Source organism: Tachypleus tridentatus, chromosome 2 (assembly GCF_004210375.1).
Source record: "Tachypleus tridentatus isolate NWPU-2018 chromosome 2, ASM421037v1, whole genome shotgun sequence".
Classification (NCBI taxonomy): domain Eukaryota; kingdom Metazoa; phylum Arthropoda; class Merostomata; order Xiphosura; family Limulidae; genus Tachypleus; species Tachypleus tridentatus.
This window is the reverse complement of record NC_134826.1, coordinates 101,560,726-101,577,195: the sequence shown is the minus strand read 5'-3', so window position 1 is coordinate 101,577,195 and position 16,470 is coordinate 101,560,726. Positions and strand designations below refer to the sequence as shown.

The window sequence follows — 16,470 nt, the reverse complement described above, 5'->3', positions numbered from 1 at the left end:
AAACAATCAAGTCCAGTCCCAAACCCCCAGTAAAGAACATAATGCGTCATTTCAGTGATGTCGAGAAAACCCACTTGTAGAGCCGTTTTTGCACATATAATGCGTCATTTCTTGTTCCTTGGCAACAATATCTGTGATGTATGTTTTTCTGTGACACATAATAAACACCGATTAAAAAGAACAGATTTTAATCTTACGATTAAAGTCTAAAGTGTTCAGACGTGAGAAGTCATCTCTTCGATGTTGCCTTCATCGCACAAGCTTCCTTCGAGGTCAAGATCATCAGTACCCCCGGTAATTCTTGACGGATTACCGTTGGATTTCTCCCCTTGTCAAATTATTGCCTTCATCGACCAGTTTAAACCTAACGTATCTATTGTCCCCAGAAAAACTAGAATCTTTCGCCGAGGAGGCATATTACTGCATCCTTCAACACTCCAGGACTATGATTATCTATGTAAGCCATGAAAAGCAGATATCAACGTTCAATGCTCTCGTACCAAAAGTTATTTATCGATATTTATCAAGAACGTTCATTTGTCTATAACTCCCGCTGGAATTCAACATTCTCTGGAAACTTCATGCAGCTCACAAACTTCATTCCAAGACTACAGGATTGCCAACTAACTTTGTTAAAGTCATAACCGAGTATAAACAGGTAGCTGATTTTATAATTAACCACGGATGTACCTACAGAATTTTAATTAATGTCGAACGCCCCCGACATTGAGTAACTAACCTTCAAAATGTCAAGTCTGTTAATTAGAGTACCCCTCGTCCAGTAAGTTTTTCATCTTCATGTATGCCAATTATCTCTGCTGCAAGCACCAATACTTTAATTAATACAAAGAAGAAAGACAAGGATACTCCGATCAACGTTCACGTTACCCCTCAACAGCGACCTAAACCAAAGAAAACAGCTTCATGCCAGACTCAACCCACGCCCGTTGAGACTACAGACGTATCAACTATAGATATCAACATCACGTTCAGCAAGAAGACACAAACAAGATTCACAAGAAGACACCAATCGTCCCAGACCGAAATAGAACGACTCATTGAGACAGATAGAATCGATCACCCAGTTTTGTATCCACGAACTGCCTATCTTTATTCTCCTAGTGTCTTAGATCGATCTTTTAATCAGTCGTAGATTTAACACATGTGTTTTATCGTTGTATAGTCTTTGAGTGTTTTTTGTTATAAGCTTTACTAACCCTGATTTTCTTTCCAGCAACTTCCGGGCCCAGTCAGGGTAGATTTTTCGGCGCCTTGATCGTGTAAGTGGGTTTTCTCGGGGTACTCCCGTTTCTCCCCACAGCAAATTCTGAGGTTTTTGGATATACAAATCCCTGTCCTCTTGTTGTTTTTTTTTTTTTTTTTGTAGAGTCAATACTTCACCTCCGGCGGACTACCATTGGACCTTTTCCACCCGATTGCATTACAAATTCGTTAACTTTAAATCTTGTCGGTTTAGCTATTAATAATCAATCACTATCTCAGTTAAAATTTACTTCATGAGTAGGGCGAAGAGAAGGTCTCTTCTGAGCGCCCTCGATTGCTTTGCATCTTTTCTTGAGATGCAAAGTGTTAAATCGAAATACCTGTTTATTGGATGTTTAATATGCATTATGTGATACATGAGTTATTGTTTTAAAGACAGTTCGAAATATACGATTTAAACTGTGCATTTCGGCGAAATATTGCAAGAACAATTTACAAAAATAAAGATATTACTGACGTGTTGAAGGAAAATCAGAAATCAAAACCGTAACTGAAGTGAATTATAACTCACGTCCTCACATATTTAACCATGATTACTATATAATTATTTCAAACGAAATTAAAAGTTTGTTGTGAAGCGCAACGCTACACTGAGCTAGCTATCTTATTAGACCTTCTGGTGACTGTGAACAATAATTTCAGTTTTGAATAACTTTGTGATACTGTGTTGGACATTATGTTTTCAGACGATCAGTTTTCGGCTTAATAAATTAAAAGACCTAAATAGTATATTAATAAAAATCTAACGCCCAGGTATGTTTTGTCAGAATATCCTATTTCAGTATTTACTTTTTTGTGTTCAGTTCGTAGGTTGTAGCCAGATTTTATTAATATTACAGTCTAGTTTTTAAACTATTAAAAGAAAGTTAGTACTACTAGTATTATTAATAATAGTAGTGATATTATTAATAATTAATAGTAATAGTACTGATACAGTAATTACAGTTAGTGGTAATGCTATACTTAGTTTCTAAATCTTTTGAAATTAAATTTAGTCACTAAGTTAGTGTAAAACTAAGGTTATCAAAAATTGAAAAATTAATATTTTTGGTGTTTGGACAATGGATTTCTTAAAAAATTATTAGGTGATGTACAGGGTGTTCGGAAAATCACTGTGCACTTATATATTTATTAACAGACATGTTTCAGTATAGAATACAGGAGGTAAATATGAGTGACAATTATAAACAATGTTGAAAGTGACCCCCGTTGGCATCAATACAGGCCTGGATCCTTCTTATTTTGTTTCTAAACACCGCTATCAGTTGCTAGCTTGAAATAGACTTAATAAAATATGATTACAAAACTGCACAGTGACTTGCCGAACACCCTGTATATTTATTAGCAATAAATTAGTAATGTATCTTAATGAGAAACAATAAACTAAAGTTTTGTTTCTAAACCTGGCAAAAACATGAATTTCAAGTTGAAAAGTAATGCAGAAGCCAACATTAACTCTTGATAATGATATGCAAATCTTTTTAAAGTTTTTTATAGACGAAAAAAGCATATTGCATACTAAGGTACTTCCCATATATGATACAGTAAAGAGTTTCTGAATTCTTTAGACACATCTAAGAGTAAAAGAAAGGAAAGCATGTACATTAACAAATTTTACAAGCAAACAACTGGAATCAAAAGAATAGTGTGCAAATTGAAAGACAGAATTTTGGTCTAATCCATGTATAAAAACAAAAACCATCAGCTATACATATGACTGTGAACACAAACAAATACCACTTACACCCTCCCCAGCTGAAGAAAGTTTCATGTTAAACATAAAGTTGTCTGTCAGAATGCCATGAAATATGAACTTTGGTTTATTTTTCATGTAAAAAAGTGTATTCAGGATATCAGCACAATAGTTCTACAAACAGGCAGAGGTGATATTACAGTAATCATGGATGGAGAAAAATAAATCTCCAAACTTTAAACTTTATAAAGTTGAAGATGATCACTTTAACTATAAGATCAAGTTAACTTAATGTGACATACAAAAAAGTGTTTAAGTGCTATCTTATCACATTTATTCACTCTTGCAAAACCGTACTTATTGGTGGTAACTCATTTTATAAGCCAGTTACCTTGCTATAAATATGAAACATCTATAAGTGGAGTCCAACTGGTTAGGTATGATTTATTAGCCAATTTGTTGTGTTGGTACCTCATCAGAAACATTTCAAAATTTAAATGGAGTTCATAAGTCTGCATTGTTTTCAATATTTAGATAAACTCAAGGAAAGGTAACATATTAATAAGACAAGAATTCTGTTTAGTGAATTCATCTTGGATTTCTATTATGATATTATGTTTCAGTAAATTATTTTATATATCAGTGCAGTTTTTTCCACTACACAACTTAGATACAGTGTCTTATAATTTTCTGAAAAACTGTTATCACCCCTTTAAATTGTGAACATATATTGATTGTTGGAGACTTTAAAATACCAAATGTAGATTGAGACAAGAACCAACGTGTGGGTAATGCAACTTCCATCTCTAACATATTTGTTGAGTGTTTGGAGGATGGATATTTGTCTTAGCACATAAATGAATTTACATGAGCTCAGGCAAGTAATATTCCATGCCTGCTGGATATAGTGATGATAAAAAAAAACTTTGAAGAAATAGATAACCTAAATATTAAGGAATCATTAGAAAATGGTAACCATACAATGACTGTTTTTGATTACAGCATGAGTTGGGATATAGTTGATCTCTTCCAGTAAGAAAATCTTAATTATTACAAATCTAATGATGATGATATAAAATCAATGCCAGATTTGGACTGGGATGCATTGTTGTGAGACAAAATATAGAAGAAACACAAACTATTTTTAGTGCTAAGTGCAGTAATTGTATCAGTTACTGTACCAACAATATATCAAAGTATAACAGCAGTAACCAGAAATGAAATCTGTTTGATTTGATAGGCTGCTAAAGTTGTTAGGGACAAGACCTGTGCTTTACAAAGATGTAAAATTAGGAAATCTAGAATAAATTATAAAGAATATGTAAAACAGAAAAATAAGTTAGCAAGAATTACAAGAAGAATAAAATATAAATTAAAGAAAAAAACCTTGTTAAGAATATGAAGACTAATAAGACATTTGTTTACAAATATGAAAACAGAAAAATGAACATTAAAGAAAACTTGTCAACATGGTTGTTGACATTAATGAAGATTTGGCACAGAATAGTGAGGAAACAGCACAGGTGCTTAATGCATATTTTTTTACTGGTGTTTAAGAAAGAATTGGATGAGGATGTTTTAATGTGAGTAAGGCTGCACAGTTTTTTGTTTTGACTGAATAAGATAACCGAGTATGTAATGTATGTGATGATAGTTACAGCCAAAATGAAATTTTGGATTTATTCGTAAGTGAAGGAGGTGTTTTAGTTGTTGAAGCAGATAAATGAATTTAAGTCATGGAATCTGATAATATTTATCTAAAGTTACTGAAATTGGCAGCAATCAACTAGCAAAGTTCTCATAATTAATTTTTAACAAGTTTCTAAAGCGAGTAAAAATACCATGTAACTGGAGATCTATTGTGACTGCAATTCATAAGAAGGAAAACAGGGAACTTGCATCAAATTATAAACCAATTTCTCTCTTTTCACAGGTGATTAAATTATTTAAAAAGTTATTAGGAGAAGGATAGTAGACCAACTTAAAAAGCTAAATATAATTTCAGGCTTGCAACATAGTTTTATATTAGGAAGATTGTAGCTTACTTGAGAACTTGCAAAACTGGACATCTCTGTATATTGAGAGTGCATAATTTGATGTTATATTTCCTTATATTAGTAAAGAATTTGATTCTGTTCTTCATAGAAGATTGTTACTTAAGTTAAAAGGGTATGGTATTACAGGAAATATCTATAATTGGATTGCAGCATATCCCCTCAATAGATTTCAATGTGTCTCAGTCAGTGGAAAAAAATAGGTGGAAGAAGATTATTTGTGGTGTTTCCCAGGACTCAGTGCTTGGACAGATCTTGTTTGCTATATTTATTAATGATCTACCTAAGAATATCAAATCATTATGTAAAATTTTGTAAATTATTCTAAAATAAATAATTCCATAAAAACTAAAGTCAGGTTGAACACTCTCATGATATTAAAAAATTGGTCAAAGGAATGGATGTTGAATTTTAATATCGAAAAGTCTAAGGTTATGTGTTTGGGAACAAATAATACCAAGCAAGATTATTTCAAGAATGGTATTAAGTTAATTGTTACAGATACTGAAAAAAAGATTTAGGGATATCACATTTTTTATGCTTGAAAGTCCAGTGACATATTTCAAAAGTTACTGGGAAGGCCAGTCAACTTTTGAAATCATATAATTCTTCATTGAGTTTCTGGATGCTGAAACATTTTCAATATTATGTAAGACCACAATTTTTGTCACTATACCTAAAATAAAATAAAATATTGATGCCTTGGAAATAGTGCAAAGAAAAGTTGAAACTAGTTGCTGAGCTGAAGAATAAAGCAATGAAGAGCTTAAGTCTAACTAAACTGGAGGAGAGGAAACATGATATAGACCTTCAAGATTATCAATGGATTTGAAAATATAAATGCTTAAAATAATTTATAAAGATTCCAAGGGACCCAGCAAAAATATACAGAAAACATTGTAATAAGGAAACAAGAAGAAATTCTGTACACAAGGAGTATTAAACAAATGGAATGAAATAGTCAGTTATGACAGAGATCTTCTGGAGGCAACATCAGCAAATGCCTTAAAGAACAAATATGATAAATATGAATACTATTAATCTCAATTATCAAAGAAAAAGTATAAATAGTGATAAACTTTAAATTTTATTTGTAGAGAGGCAGGCAACAAGCACTAATTAATAAATGCACTTAAACATGGTTATAGTTGCTGTGAATTTTAAGAATAAATCTTAACATTAGCAACTTGTGAATGATCAGACACCTAATTGCCTTTCAAAAAAGATAGACAAGCTTACTTATCTTATTTTTTGAATTATTTGTGAAACTTGTTTAACTTACCATTCGAAGATTAATATTTCTGTGATTCAGGTTAATTGCTGTACCTCTTTAGACTACTCAGGGTTGGGAATATTGCTAACATTTTTTATGAAGCAAAAGAAAATACCTAACATCTTAGCTATCATGTGAACAAAATGCCTTCATATCAGTATTTTTAGGAGACTAATAGTAATTTAACTATTTTGTTTACCTGTTACATACTTAGGATAATTTTTGCTGTTTTAACATTATCAGCTAGTTATCAGTTTCTCATATGAATTGTTTAATTTCCTAATTTATTTTTGACCAAATCCTTAGGATTCTATAAACATTTCATTCTACCTGACAGTTTATCTTGAATTTGTGGTATTTATTTTTCTTTATAGCTTTTATAAGCTAATTAGGTTTCCATACCCTTTTTTATTGTTTTCTTTTTTTTCAGGTACATTCCTATCTTGAACTATGAGTAATTTATTTTAAAAAGGTTTTTAATCTGTGTCATGTTGCCTTTAATTATTACAAATCCCTAAAGATAGGTTTTGTCTGGAGCCCTTAAAATTGGTTTTCTATTTCAACATGTTGCAGAATATTAGATGTAATTATGTCATATGTCTTGAGTCAACTATTACAGTTGTTAACAAAATGTGAATACCACCTTTGTGAAATAACTTGAAGAGTTGGTTCAAGTCTTTTGAATGTGGTGGGAGTATGGGTTGGCTGAAGATCAGTTGCTTTTTTTTTTGGAGTGTGTAATTGGATCTTATATACAGCCATACATTTTTTTTTATGATAGCATTGACTTAAAAACCATAACATAGGATGTAAACTAATTAGTAATTAGTATTTTGTAATGATTAAAAATGTAATTAAACTTAGGAAATAATCAGACTTCATCTTGTAAACTGCTTTCGTCAGTTATTTTGTGGTACTAGATTTTCATAAATGGAAAAAAAAGATAAAAGTAGCCAGTCTCAATTTTGTGCTTTTGTACAATAAAATTGAGGATGCTAATAAGCTAGTTGTATGACTATATTTCTAAATATCATTATTATTCCCTTACATATAGATACATCAAGTGGAATTGTTTTTAGCCTGAGACACTTCTGCACTATTCAGATAGTACAGTATATGTATCATGGAAACTTCTCAAGAGTATTACAACAGTGAGGAATTGTTACCATCTTGCTGGAAGGATGATGTGAGGATGAACTTGTTGTTTTCTTCATTTAGAAATAAGGAAGTCAATCCACAGGGATGGACAGATAAAATGACGTTTTGGACATCACTAATTTTAAAATGGAATAAATTATCAAAAAGTGCTACATTTTCTCTGCACAACTTAAATATGGTATTTCAAAGAAATGGTCAAGTTCCCCAGTGTTTGAACATAGTATTAGAAGAAATGAAAAGGTTTGTTAATTTTTTTATTTTTCATATTTTTTTATCTTTCAATAGTGAAAACATAAAAGCCTAGGTGATGGTTTATTTGTTCTCATAAGGTTACCCAACAACGATAAAAGCTCAGTTTAACCTAAATATATAATCTTTCATATTCATACAATTATCCCCCATTAGTGTGAATTCCTGTACATGGTGAGGGGACCTCCCAGGGAAGGTTCTGTTTTTTCAGTTTACCTTCTCTTGGATCTAAACATCCACCCATGTGTTTGCCGTGTGTGGCAACCAGTGAAGGGGAGGAGAGGATCCTGGTGGTTGAGGGGTCCAACCCAAACACACCACTTTGGCCTTGAATTCCTGTAGACGGTCAGCCTTGGGGTGGGCCCCCTTGGGTCAATCGGCTGGTCCACTTGGGCTAGGGTTAACCAAGTACCAGTGTTGGAAGTTCTCAAGTGGTGTTTGGGTGTAGTACTCACAAAACACTGGTGTTGCTGCAGTGTCCTTGCTTGACATTGTAGTGCGTCCCTTCGTAGGGCTGCATGGTGGCTGAGGTCAGTGGGCACCAAAATTTTCTTTTTTCCTATGGATCCTCCAAATACAAATATAAATAAAATAGTGAGAAAACAGTCAGTAGGTAAACGACCACGTCTTGAAGATTCTGATCAGCAGTCTTCAACATCTGTACCACCAGCTGTACCTCATTTTCTTATCCTACATTCTCTTTCAGAGAAACCTTTAGGGCAAATGTCCCCCTTTTTTATTCAGAAGGAACTGGAGGGACTTGATGGCTCTCCAAAGTCAGTAAAGAAGCTTCAATCTGGAGACATATTGGTGGAAACATCCACATCTCAACACAGTAAACCCCTCTTGCATTCAAAGCCAATTGGGGATATACCTATTGAGGTTATACCTCATGCTATTTTGAATTTATCATGAGGAGTTATTGTTGAGAGGGATTTGAAGAACATCCCCGAGTCAGAGATTCTTGATGGTTTCTCCACTCAAGAAGTTTCTCCAGTGAGGCGCATCTGCACTCGCAAAGATGGAGTTACATTGCTGACCAACATCCTCATTTTGACATTCACATCACCACGTGCATCTGCCACCATCAAGGCAAGTTATCTTAGTTGCAGGGTAGGCCGTACATTCCAAACCCTCTCCAATGTTTCCAGTGTCAGAGGTATGGTCACTCAAAGACATCATGTTGTGGTTCCCTGACATGTGCTCATTGTGGTGTCTAGGATTACGAAGCCTATGAGTGTGAAGCAGACCCACATTGTGTCAATTGCAATGGCTCTCACCCATCCTACATTCTTTCTTGCCCTAAATGGTTGGAGGAAAAAAAGGTGCAATGTTTGAAAATGATTCATACTATTACTTATCCTGAGGCTGGAAAATTGGTGTCCACCACTTCATCTCAGACACATGCTGCTGCACTTCGTTCCACAACTACAATGGAAGTGCAGACAGATCTCTCTGTGCCTCCAAGAGAATCGTTCTCAAAACAAGTGAAAAGCCTTTTGATCTCCATGGTTTAAATGTTGATGAATGAACATCAACACATATCTCTGCCCCTTACATACATTCCACCAAACCCCAAGATCCACACCCTTTGGTTCCAGGTACAGACATTTCCTTGGATACATCTTCTTCTCCCACCCCAAGATGCAAAACAATCATTCGTTCATGTCCTCAATCATTGGATTCTGATTCCAACAACAAAGCCTGCCCAATTGACCCAGGGCAGAATCCATGGAGGTCGATAAACCTCCCTCACATAAGGACAGTAAGGAAAAAAGACATGGTTGTAAACAGAAGGGTTCTCCACCCAATTTGCCTACATGTAAATAAAAATGGCCACCGTGTTACAATGGAACTGTTGAGGTTTATGTTCTAATCTGGATGACATCAAAACACTGATTGCTTCCTACCATCCTCTTTGTCTTTCCTCATAGGAAACATTTCTGAAAACTGCCAATACAGTCACCTTGCAGTAGTTTTTTTTTATACAGAAATGACAGGTTGTGTGATGGACAAATGTATGGAGGGGTGGCACTGTTTGATCAGAATGTGCTCTCTGATCACAACCTTTTTCTTTTCAACACTGGTTCTTTTACTTATTTTCATGCACCTAGTCAGTCCTTTACTGTTATTGATCTCTCAGTTTGCTCCCCTTAATTATTTTCCCATTTTTCATGTAGAGTTGACATTAATCCACAAGGCAGTGATCATTTTCCTATAGTTTTGAAAGAGACTGGCTGTGGTTGATGCCACCCAAACTGCATGCCCCAGTGGAAGATGGATCAGGTGGACTTGGCCACTTTCACTGTTCTCACAAAACTTGATCTTGCCATCATTTGTAAGCCATCAATAGATGACTGTGTGGCAGCAGTAACTGACTGTATTATGCAAGCAGCTGCTCAATGTATTCCTAAAACCTCGACATGTTTTCCACTATACCCTCGTTTGTGGTGGAATCCTGCCTGCTACGTGGTACGGGAGGCTCAAAAATCGGCCTGGGATACTTTCTGTAGGTATCTCACACTTTCAAACTGCATTGCTTTCCAGCAGGCCCGTACACATTCTCAATGGGTAAGATGTCAAAACCAGAAGGAATCTTGGATTAAGTTCACAACTGGCATATCTTCTTCCACTGGTTTCAAAGTCATATGGGACAAGATTTGAAAGGTTAGTGGGCAGTATAATTCTGTCCCCCTATCGATCTTGTTCTTTGATGGCCAGGAAGTAGCTGATATCCGGAGCATTGCAGATGCTCCAGGTGAAAGCTTTTGCTGGGTATCAGCACTTCTGCTTCTTCCTCCACCTTCTTAGCCATCAAGTCTTGAGCAGAGCAATCACCTCTTTCCTTTCGAGTTGATTGTTTCTATGACTATAATTGTCCCTTTACACTGGTGGAACTGAAACTGGCCCTTCATCAGTCTAGCAGTACATTGGTTGGACCAGATGATGTACACTATGACATGCTGCGCCATCAATATCCTGATTCTCTTGATATTCTTCAAATTGTTTTTAACTGGATCTGGCAGGATAATGTTCTTCTTGATGCCTGGCACCAGGCTATTATTTTACCTTTCTCTAAGCCTGGGAAGGATCCCAAGATTCCTTCAAACTACCGTCCAATTGCTTTGATGAGCTGCTGTCTCTGAAACAGAGGATGGTTAATGCTCATCTTGGTTAGTTCCTCAAATCAAACAACCTCCTCTCACCCACCCAGTGTGGGTTCCGACAACAGCACTCCCATTCTTTTCTACAGGAAGTTGAAGTCTGTCAGGGCTGTGTTTTGAGTTTCACACTTTTCAGTATTTCACTGTTGCAAATGGGCTCTAAGTTGATGACTTTCACATCTCATGTCAGTTGTTGAACATGAGATTTATTGAACGGCAGCTACAGACTGCCCCCAATCGTGTACTGAAGTGGACCATGGCAAATGGATTTAATTTCTCTCTTACTAAACCCGTTCATGCACTTTTGCCACCAATGGAGTATTCACTCTGATCCTGAAGTCCATATCAGTGAAGTTGCGCTGCCTGGGATCCTTGAGACCAAGTTCTTGGGACTTATCTTTGATCGTAAGCTGACCTTTATACAACACATTAAGCAGCTACGGATCAAATGTACAAGAGCACTGAACATTCTCCAAATGCAGGTGGATATATTGGGTCTGTCCTTGGATAACATGGCTTATTTCAGTCCCCAAATGTGACCTGTCTTTATGTCACCTGAAAAAAGCAGATACTTCTGATTGGAAGTACTGTCTTCTATTTATTGAGCATCTTTTGAACAATCTTTCCGTTCCTATTTATATGGATGGTTCCAAATTAGGTGACTCTGTGGGCTCTGCTATTGTTTTTTGTGGTTCGGTGGTTGCACACAGAATCCCCTCTACAGCTACTGTGTTCAGTGCTGAACTGTACACCATTTTTTTTGCCCTGGATCACATAGAAGCTAACCAATACTCCAACTGCACTATTTATACTGACTCGCTTAGTTCTCTACTGGCCCTGGAAAAGCTTCACTTTGGTTCACACCCTGTTCTTGCCAATATTGAAAACCAACTGGCCCATTTCTCTTTAATATCTACTTCTATCCAGTTTTTCTGGATACCAGACTACATTGGTATTCACAGGAACGAGCTTGCAGACATTGCAGCTAAATCTATCTGCTCTGGAACTATCACCGCTGTGCCTATTCCATACATGGACTATGGTCCTGTATTCAAGGCTCGGCTCCGTGCCAGCTGGCATTTGACTTGGAGTGAGTAACTCCAAAAAAGCTTTTCCAAATAAAACCCTATGTTGGACTTTGGCTGTCTTGCTTCTGTAAGGATTGGAAAGAGGAAGTTGTTCTAACTAGACTACGCATTGGTCACAGTTTTTTAACTCATCGTTTTCTTTTATTTGGAACAGATGCACCAGTGTGTAGTCTGTATGACACTCAGATCACAATAAGCCACATTTTACTTTCTTGCCGTCATTACGACTCTCAATGATGGCATCATTTTAAATATGTTTGGTCCCAAGGTTTGTTCGTAATGTTAGACAGTGTTGTTGGTGATAGTGACACTGTCCACCTTGATCAAATTTTTAGTTTTTTAAAGGCCATTAATCTTTTTAATGTCATTTGAGTTTTTTAATTTATACATTAAACCTTTTTCAATGTGGTTCCCTTTTAAGAATCACAGTCTCTCTAGTTCTCTCTGAAATTAGAAATTGGCCATAACATTAAATAACTCGACAGCAGGCCTGGAAAGGCCAACTTCAGGTGACTGACATTGCTGTTTGAACTATCCGTTAGTCATCCTGGCGAGTTATTGTTAAAATTTTTCTACACTTCTTTTAAAAGTTTTATTACTTTTTGACAATGGCTATGATGACACATAACTTGGAACCAGGACTGGAAAGGCCAACTTCAGGTGACTGATGGTGGTTCTTGTATTTACCTGTTAGTCTTCCTGGCAGGTTATGATAATTACCATTTTGCTACAGAAAGTCCTTTACAATTTTTCTTACTGTTGTTTCTCTCTTAACATTGTAGACTGTATGTAAACATTGGTTTCATGGTATTTATGTTTTTAAATGCTGTTTTGTTTTACCTTCATTTCATTTTATGAATTTTACTATATTTTCTATACTTTTACCTTTTTACTGAATGTTTGGTGCAGATAGCCTAGCTGCTTTGTGCCATAAAACACTAAATCAATCAACCATACAGTTATCTAAAAAATCCGTCATCATGAATTGAAACTATTGTCATAACCTCATCATCTGGTAATCCATTCTACAATTGAATAATTCTTAAAAGTCAATATTTTCCAATAACCAGTCTGCACTTAGGCCTTCCATGTTCCAAATTTACTTCTTTGAATACTTAATATTTGATTTCAAAACTTTCACCATTCATGCATTATATTATTTTTTCATACTTAATGGCAAGAACAGTGGGATTAGGGGATGTAAGTTATGACTGAGTAGAAATTATCTTCAGCTAAGAAAATTTTATTTTTATAACAAGGTGTTTGGCCTTTGGATGTTGTGGAGGCAGTGAATTTAAGAGAAAGCTTTATAACTATATGAATAATAAGGGCTGTCTTTAAAATTACAAAAAAAATTATTAATAGCTTAGAGTGTGGAACAACCGAGATGTATCAATATGTCTCATGCTGTGTCAAAACAGTAAGTTATGTAAAACATTTTTTCCTACACAGAATATTTGTTTTTTATAAATTTACATGCTATGATGGTTTGTTACTTGATCTTTTCAATTTTTGTTTGCCATGTACAATAATACATTTTGGGACACTGCAGCAACACCACGGTTTTGTGAGCACTATACCCAAACACCAGCATTAGATATAATGTCCACAATACCTGTTGAGAACATTCAACACTGGTACTTGGTTGACCCTAGCCCGAGTAGACCAGCCGATTGACCCAGGAGGGGCCATCCCAAGGCCGACCATCTTCAGGAATTCAAGGCCAAAGTGGTGTGTTAGGGTTGGACTCCTCAACCACCAGGATCTTCTTCTCCCCTTCACTGGTTGCCATGCATGGCAAACACATGGGTGGATGTTTAAATCCCAGAGGAGGTAAACTGAAAGAACAGAACCTTCCCTGGGAGATCCCCTCACCATGTACAGGAATCCACACTAAGGGGTGAGAAGAGAGAAGTACTCTATCAGAAATTGGTAAGATTTTGTTAAAGTTCATAAGTATCTTGAACACAAAGAATAACATTATTTTAATTACATCTTTCTAATAAAAATATTATTTATCTATAATAGTTACTAACACTCAAACTGTGAATAGTTGGAGCAAAAGTGGTTTTCATTTTAAGTTTAAATATAATTTTCTTTACATTATAGTTTCCATATTTCATTTGCACAACTTTTAGAACCTTCTAAATGAATATCAAAAGTTTATTTAAGGGAAATATTTATTTTTTATTTTCTTTGCCATATCACTAATGTTAGCTATTATCAACATGTAATTCAATGAAAAGATTAAAACTAAGAAATAGAAAAAACACATGCACCTTTCAATTTGTTTTGTATAATATTTTAAAGATATTTCTTTCTGTTAGATTTATATTTCAGGCCTTTTCCTTTTCATATATGGTTAATTTTTATGTTTTATTTTCATTTCTTGTCCTTTACTACTTATTCATCTCAATACCAGTTAACTGTGCCCTTGGGGTATAATTTGGAAAACATGTGCAACCCTTTGATAAAATTTTCATTCAGTGAGTAATATCATAAGCTTTGAGAACAACTGCAAAGTATGATATATATATAAACTGTTCAAACCTTTCAATTATGCATTTTAAAACATAACTAATACATAGTCAATGGAAATATAATAGTAAGGACTAAATACAATGTAAACTGTACCTATAATATAATGTATTTGGGTAAAAAATTAGCCTAAACTGTTAGTCAATCAAGCAACCAGTCAGTTCCACATACTCTGTGATAAAAATGAGTGTCAATTTGAAAATAACTTATTAGACTATAATATAGAAAAAGCTCTTTCGAATCTCTATACACTCAGATATGTACAGTCAACATGTATGTTATAAAGCTCAAACAAATCTGTGAATTTGTTGAAAATATGCATTTCTTGTTTTAACTATATTTATTCAGAGAACTTTGAAATTTGCAAATCGAAAAGTTATGTAAGCATCTTATTGTGTAAACATACCTCTACTTAACTACTGTTGTATTACTCAAGATACAGAGTAGAACTAAAGTACAGAATTTTCATAGCTTGTTGGTCATGTGACAATATATCTGAACTTTTAAGTAGTTTTTAAAGGTTTATTTTGAAAGAAAGGACTTAAAACTTTGAATTATAACATATAATATTAATTTCATTAATGTATATAGATATTAAGTTTTTAATTACATTTTACATGTAACACAATGACTTGCACAGAAAATCATTTAAATTGAGACCTACTGCAAAAACGTTATTGTTTTTATCAGTATGTTCCTTCTTATTTATATAAGAATAAAAAATATTAACTTAGTTCACTTGTAATTTCAGAAAGCTTCTGATAAGGTGGTATATAATAGATTGGTGGAAAAAATTACCTCAGCTAGAGTAGAAAATAAATATATCAAAGGTAAGATTTGATGGATGGGAGGATGAGAATATAAAAAGTTGTTACAATGCAATTCAGCCTTAAGTGAACTATAATGTTACAAATAGTGTGCTTCAAGGATCTGTACTCAAATCATTAGTATTTCTAATTTACATTAATAACACTGATAGAGACAAAATTGGAAGATTAGATACTTTTACTTTGGATATAAAAATCTTAAATCTGGCTAGCTAACAAAGAAGCTATGAACTAGATTAGTTGAACAAGCGTAGTAAATCACATTTAACTCTTTCCAAACCAACATTTTTCTTTTTTAATTCTTATCTACTAGTTAGAATTAGGAACAAGATAATAGAAATTAAATTTAGGAAGAGTAGTAATTGCCTTTAGATTAAACAGATTTATGGTTTTTTATCATCAAGGTGTTCAAAACCACACCCAAGATCCACACCCTTTGGTTCCAGGTACAGGCATTTCCTTGGATACATCTTCTTCTCCCACCCCAAGATGCAAAACAATCATTCATTCACATCCTCAGTATCTAGAATCCCCTTCAAACAGCAAAGACCTGCCCAATCAACCCAGGATAGGATTATTGGAGGTCTATAGACCTCCCTCGAATAAGGACAGTAAGGAAAAAGACATGGTCATAAACAGAAGGGTTCTCTATCCAGTTTGCCTACATGTAAATAAAAATGGCCACCCTGATACAATGGAACTGTTGAGGTTTACTTTCTAATCTGGATGACATCAAAACACTGACTGCTTCCTACCATCCTGTTTGTCATTTCTTACAAGAAACATTTCTGAAAACTGCCAATACAGTCACCTTTTGGCAGTTTTCTTTATACATAAATGACAGGCTGTGTGATGGAAGAATGCATGGAGGGAGGGGTGGCACTGTTGGTTGATCAGAATGTGCCCACCTTGTCTTTGTCACTTGACACACCCTTGGAGGCTGTAGCCATCCATGTTTCCTTGGGTCATACCATACCATCACTGTTCTCTCTACCTGTCGCCTGGAGAGACGTATGATAAATCAGACCTTGATGCTGTCATTGAACAGTTGCCATTTTCCTTATTAATCCTGGGGAACTTGAATTGACATCATCCTCTCTGGGGAAGTGCTGATAATGATAGTAGGCATTGCTCTGTAAAGC

General features: G+C 34.9%; 1 protein-coding gene across 2 annotated transcripts in view; it reads left to right on the top strand.

Moving 5' to 3' along the window:
- The first annotated feature begins 1,824 nt into the window (after positions 1–1,824).
- Positions 1,825–16,470, top strand: part of LOC143244704 (charged multivesicular body protein 7-like) — a 77,347-nt gene continuing 62,701 nt past the window's right edge. The window contains exons 1-3 of one of the 2 annotated variants that reach the window (XM_076489825.1): positions 1,828–2,037; positions 7,359–7,702; positions 15,253–15,331. Coding sequence is in view for 1 of the 2 variants with exons in the window: in XM_076489824.1 (XP_076345939.1) it covers positions 7,428–7,702 (275 nt within the window). In the remaining variant the exon portion in view is untranslated. Of the gene's footprint in view, positions 2,038–7,358; positions 7,703–15,252; positions 15,332–16,470 lie in introns of both variants that reach the window. The other variant, XM_076489824.1, reaches the window with a different exon arrangement.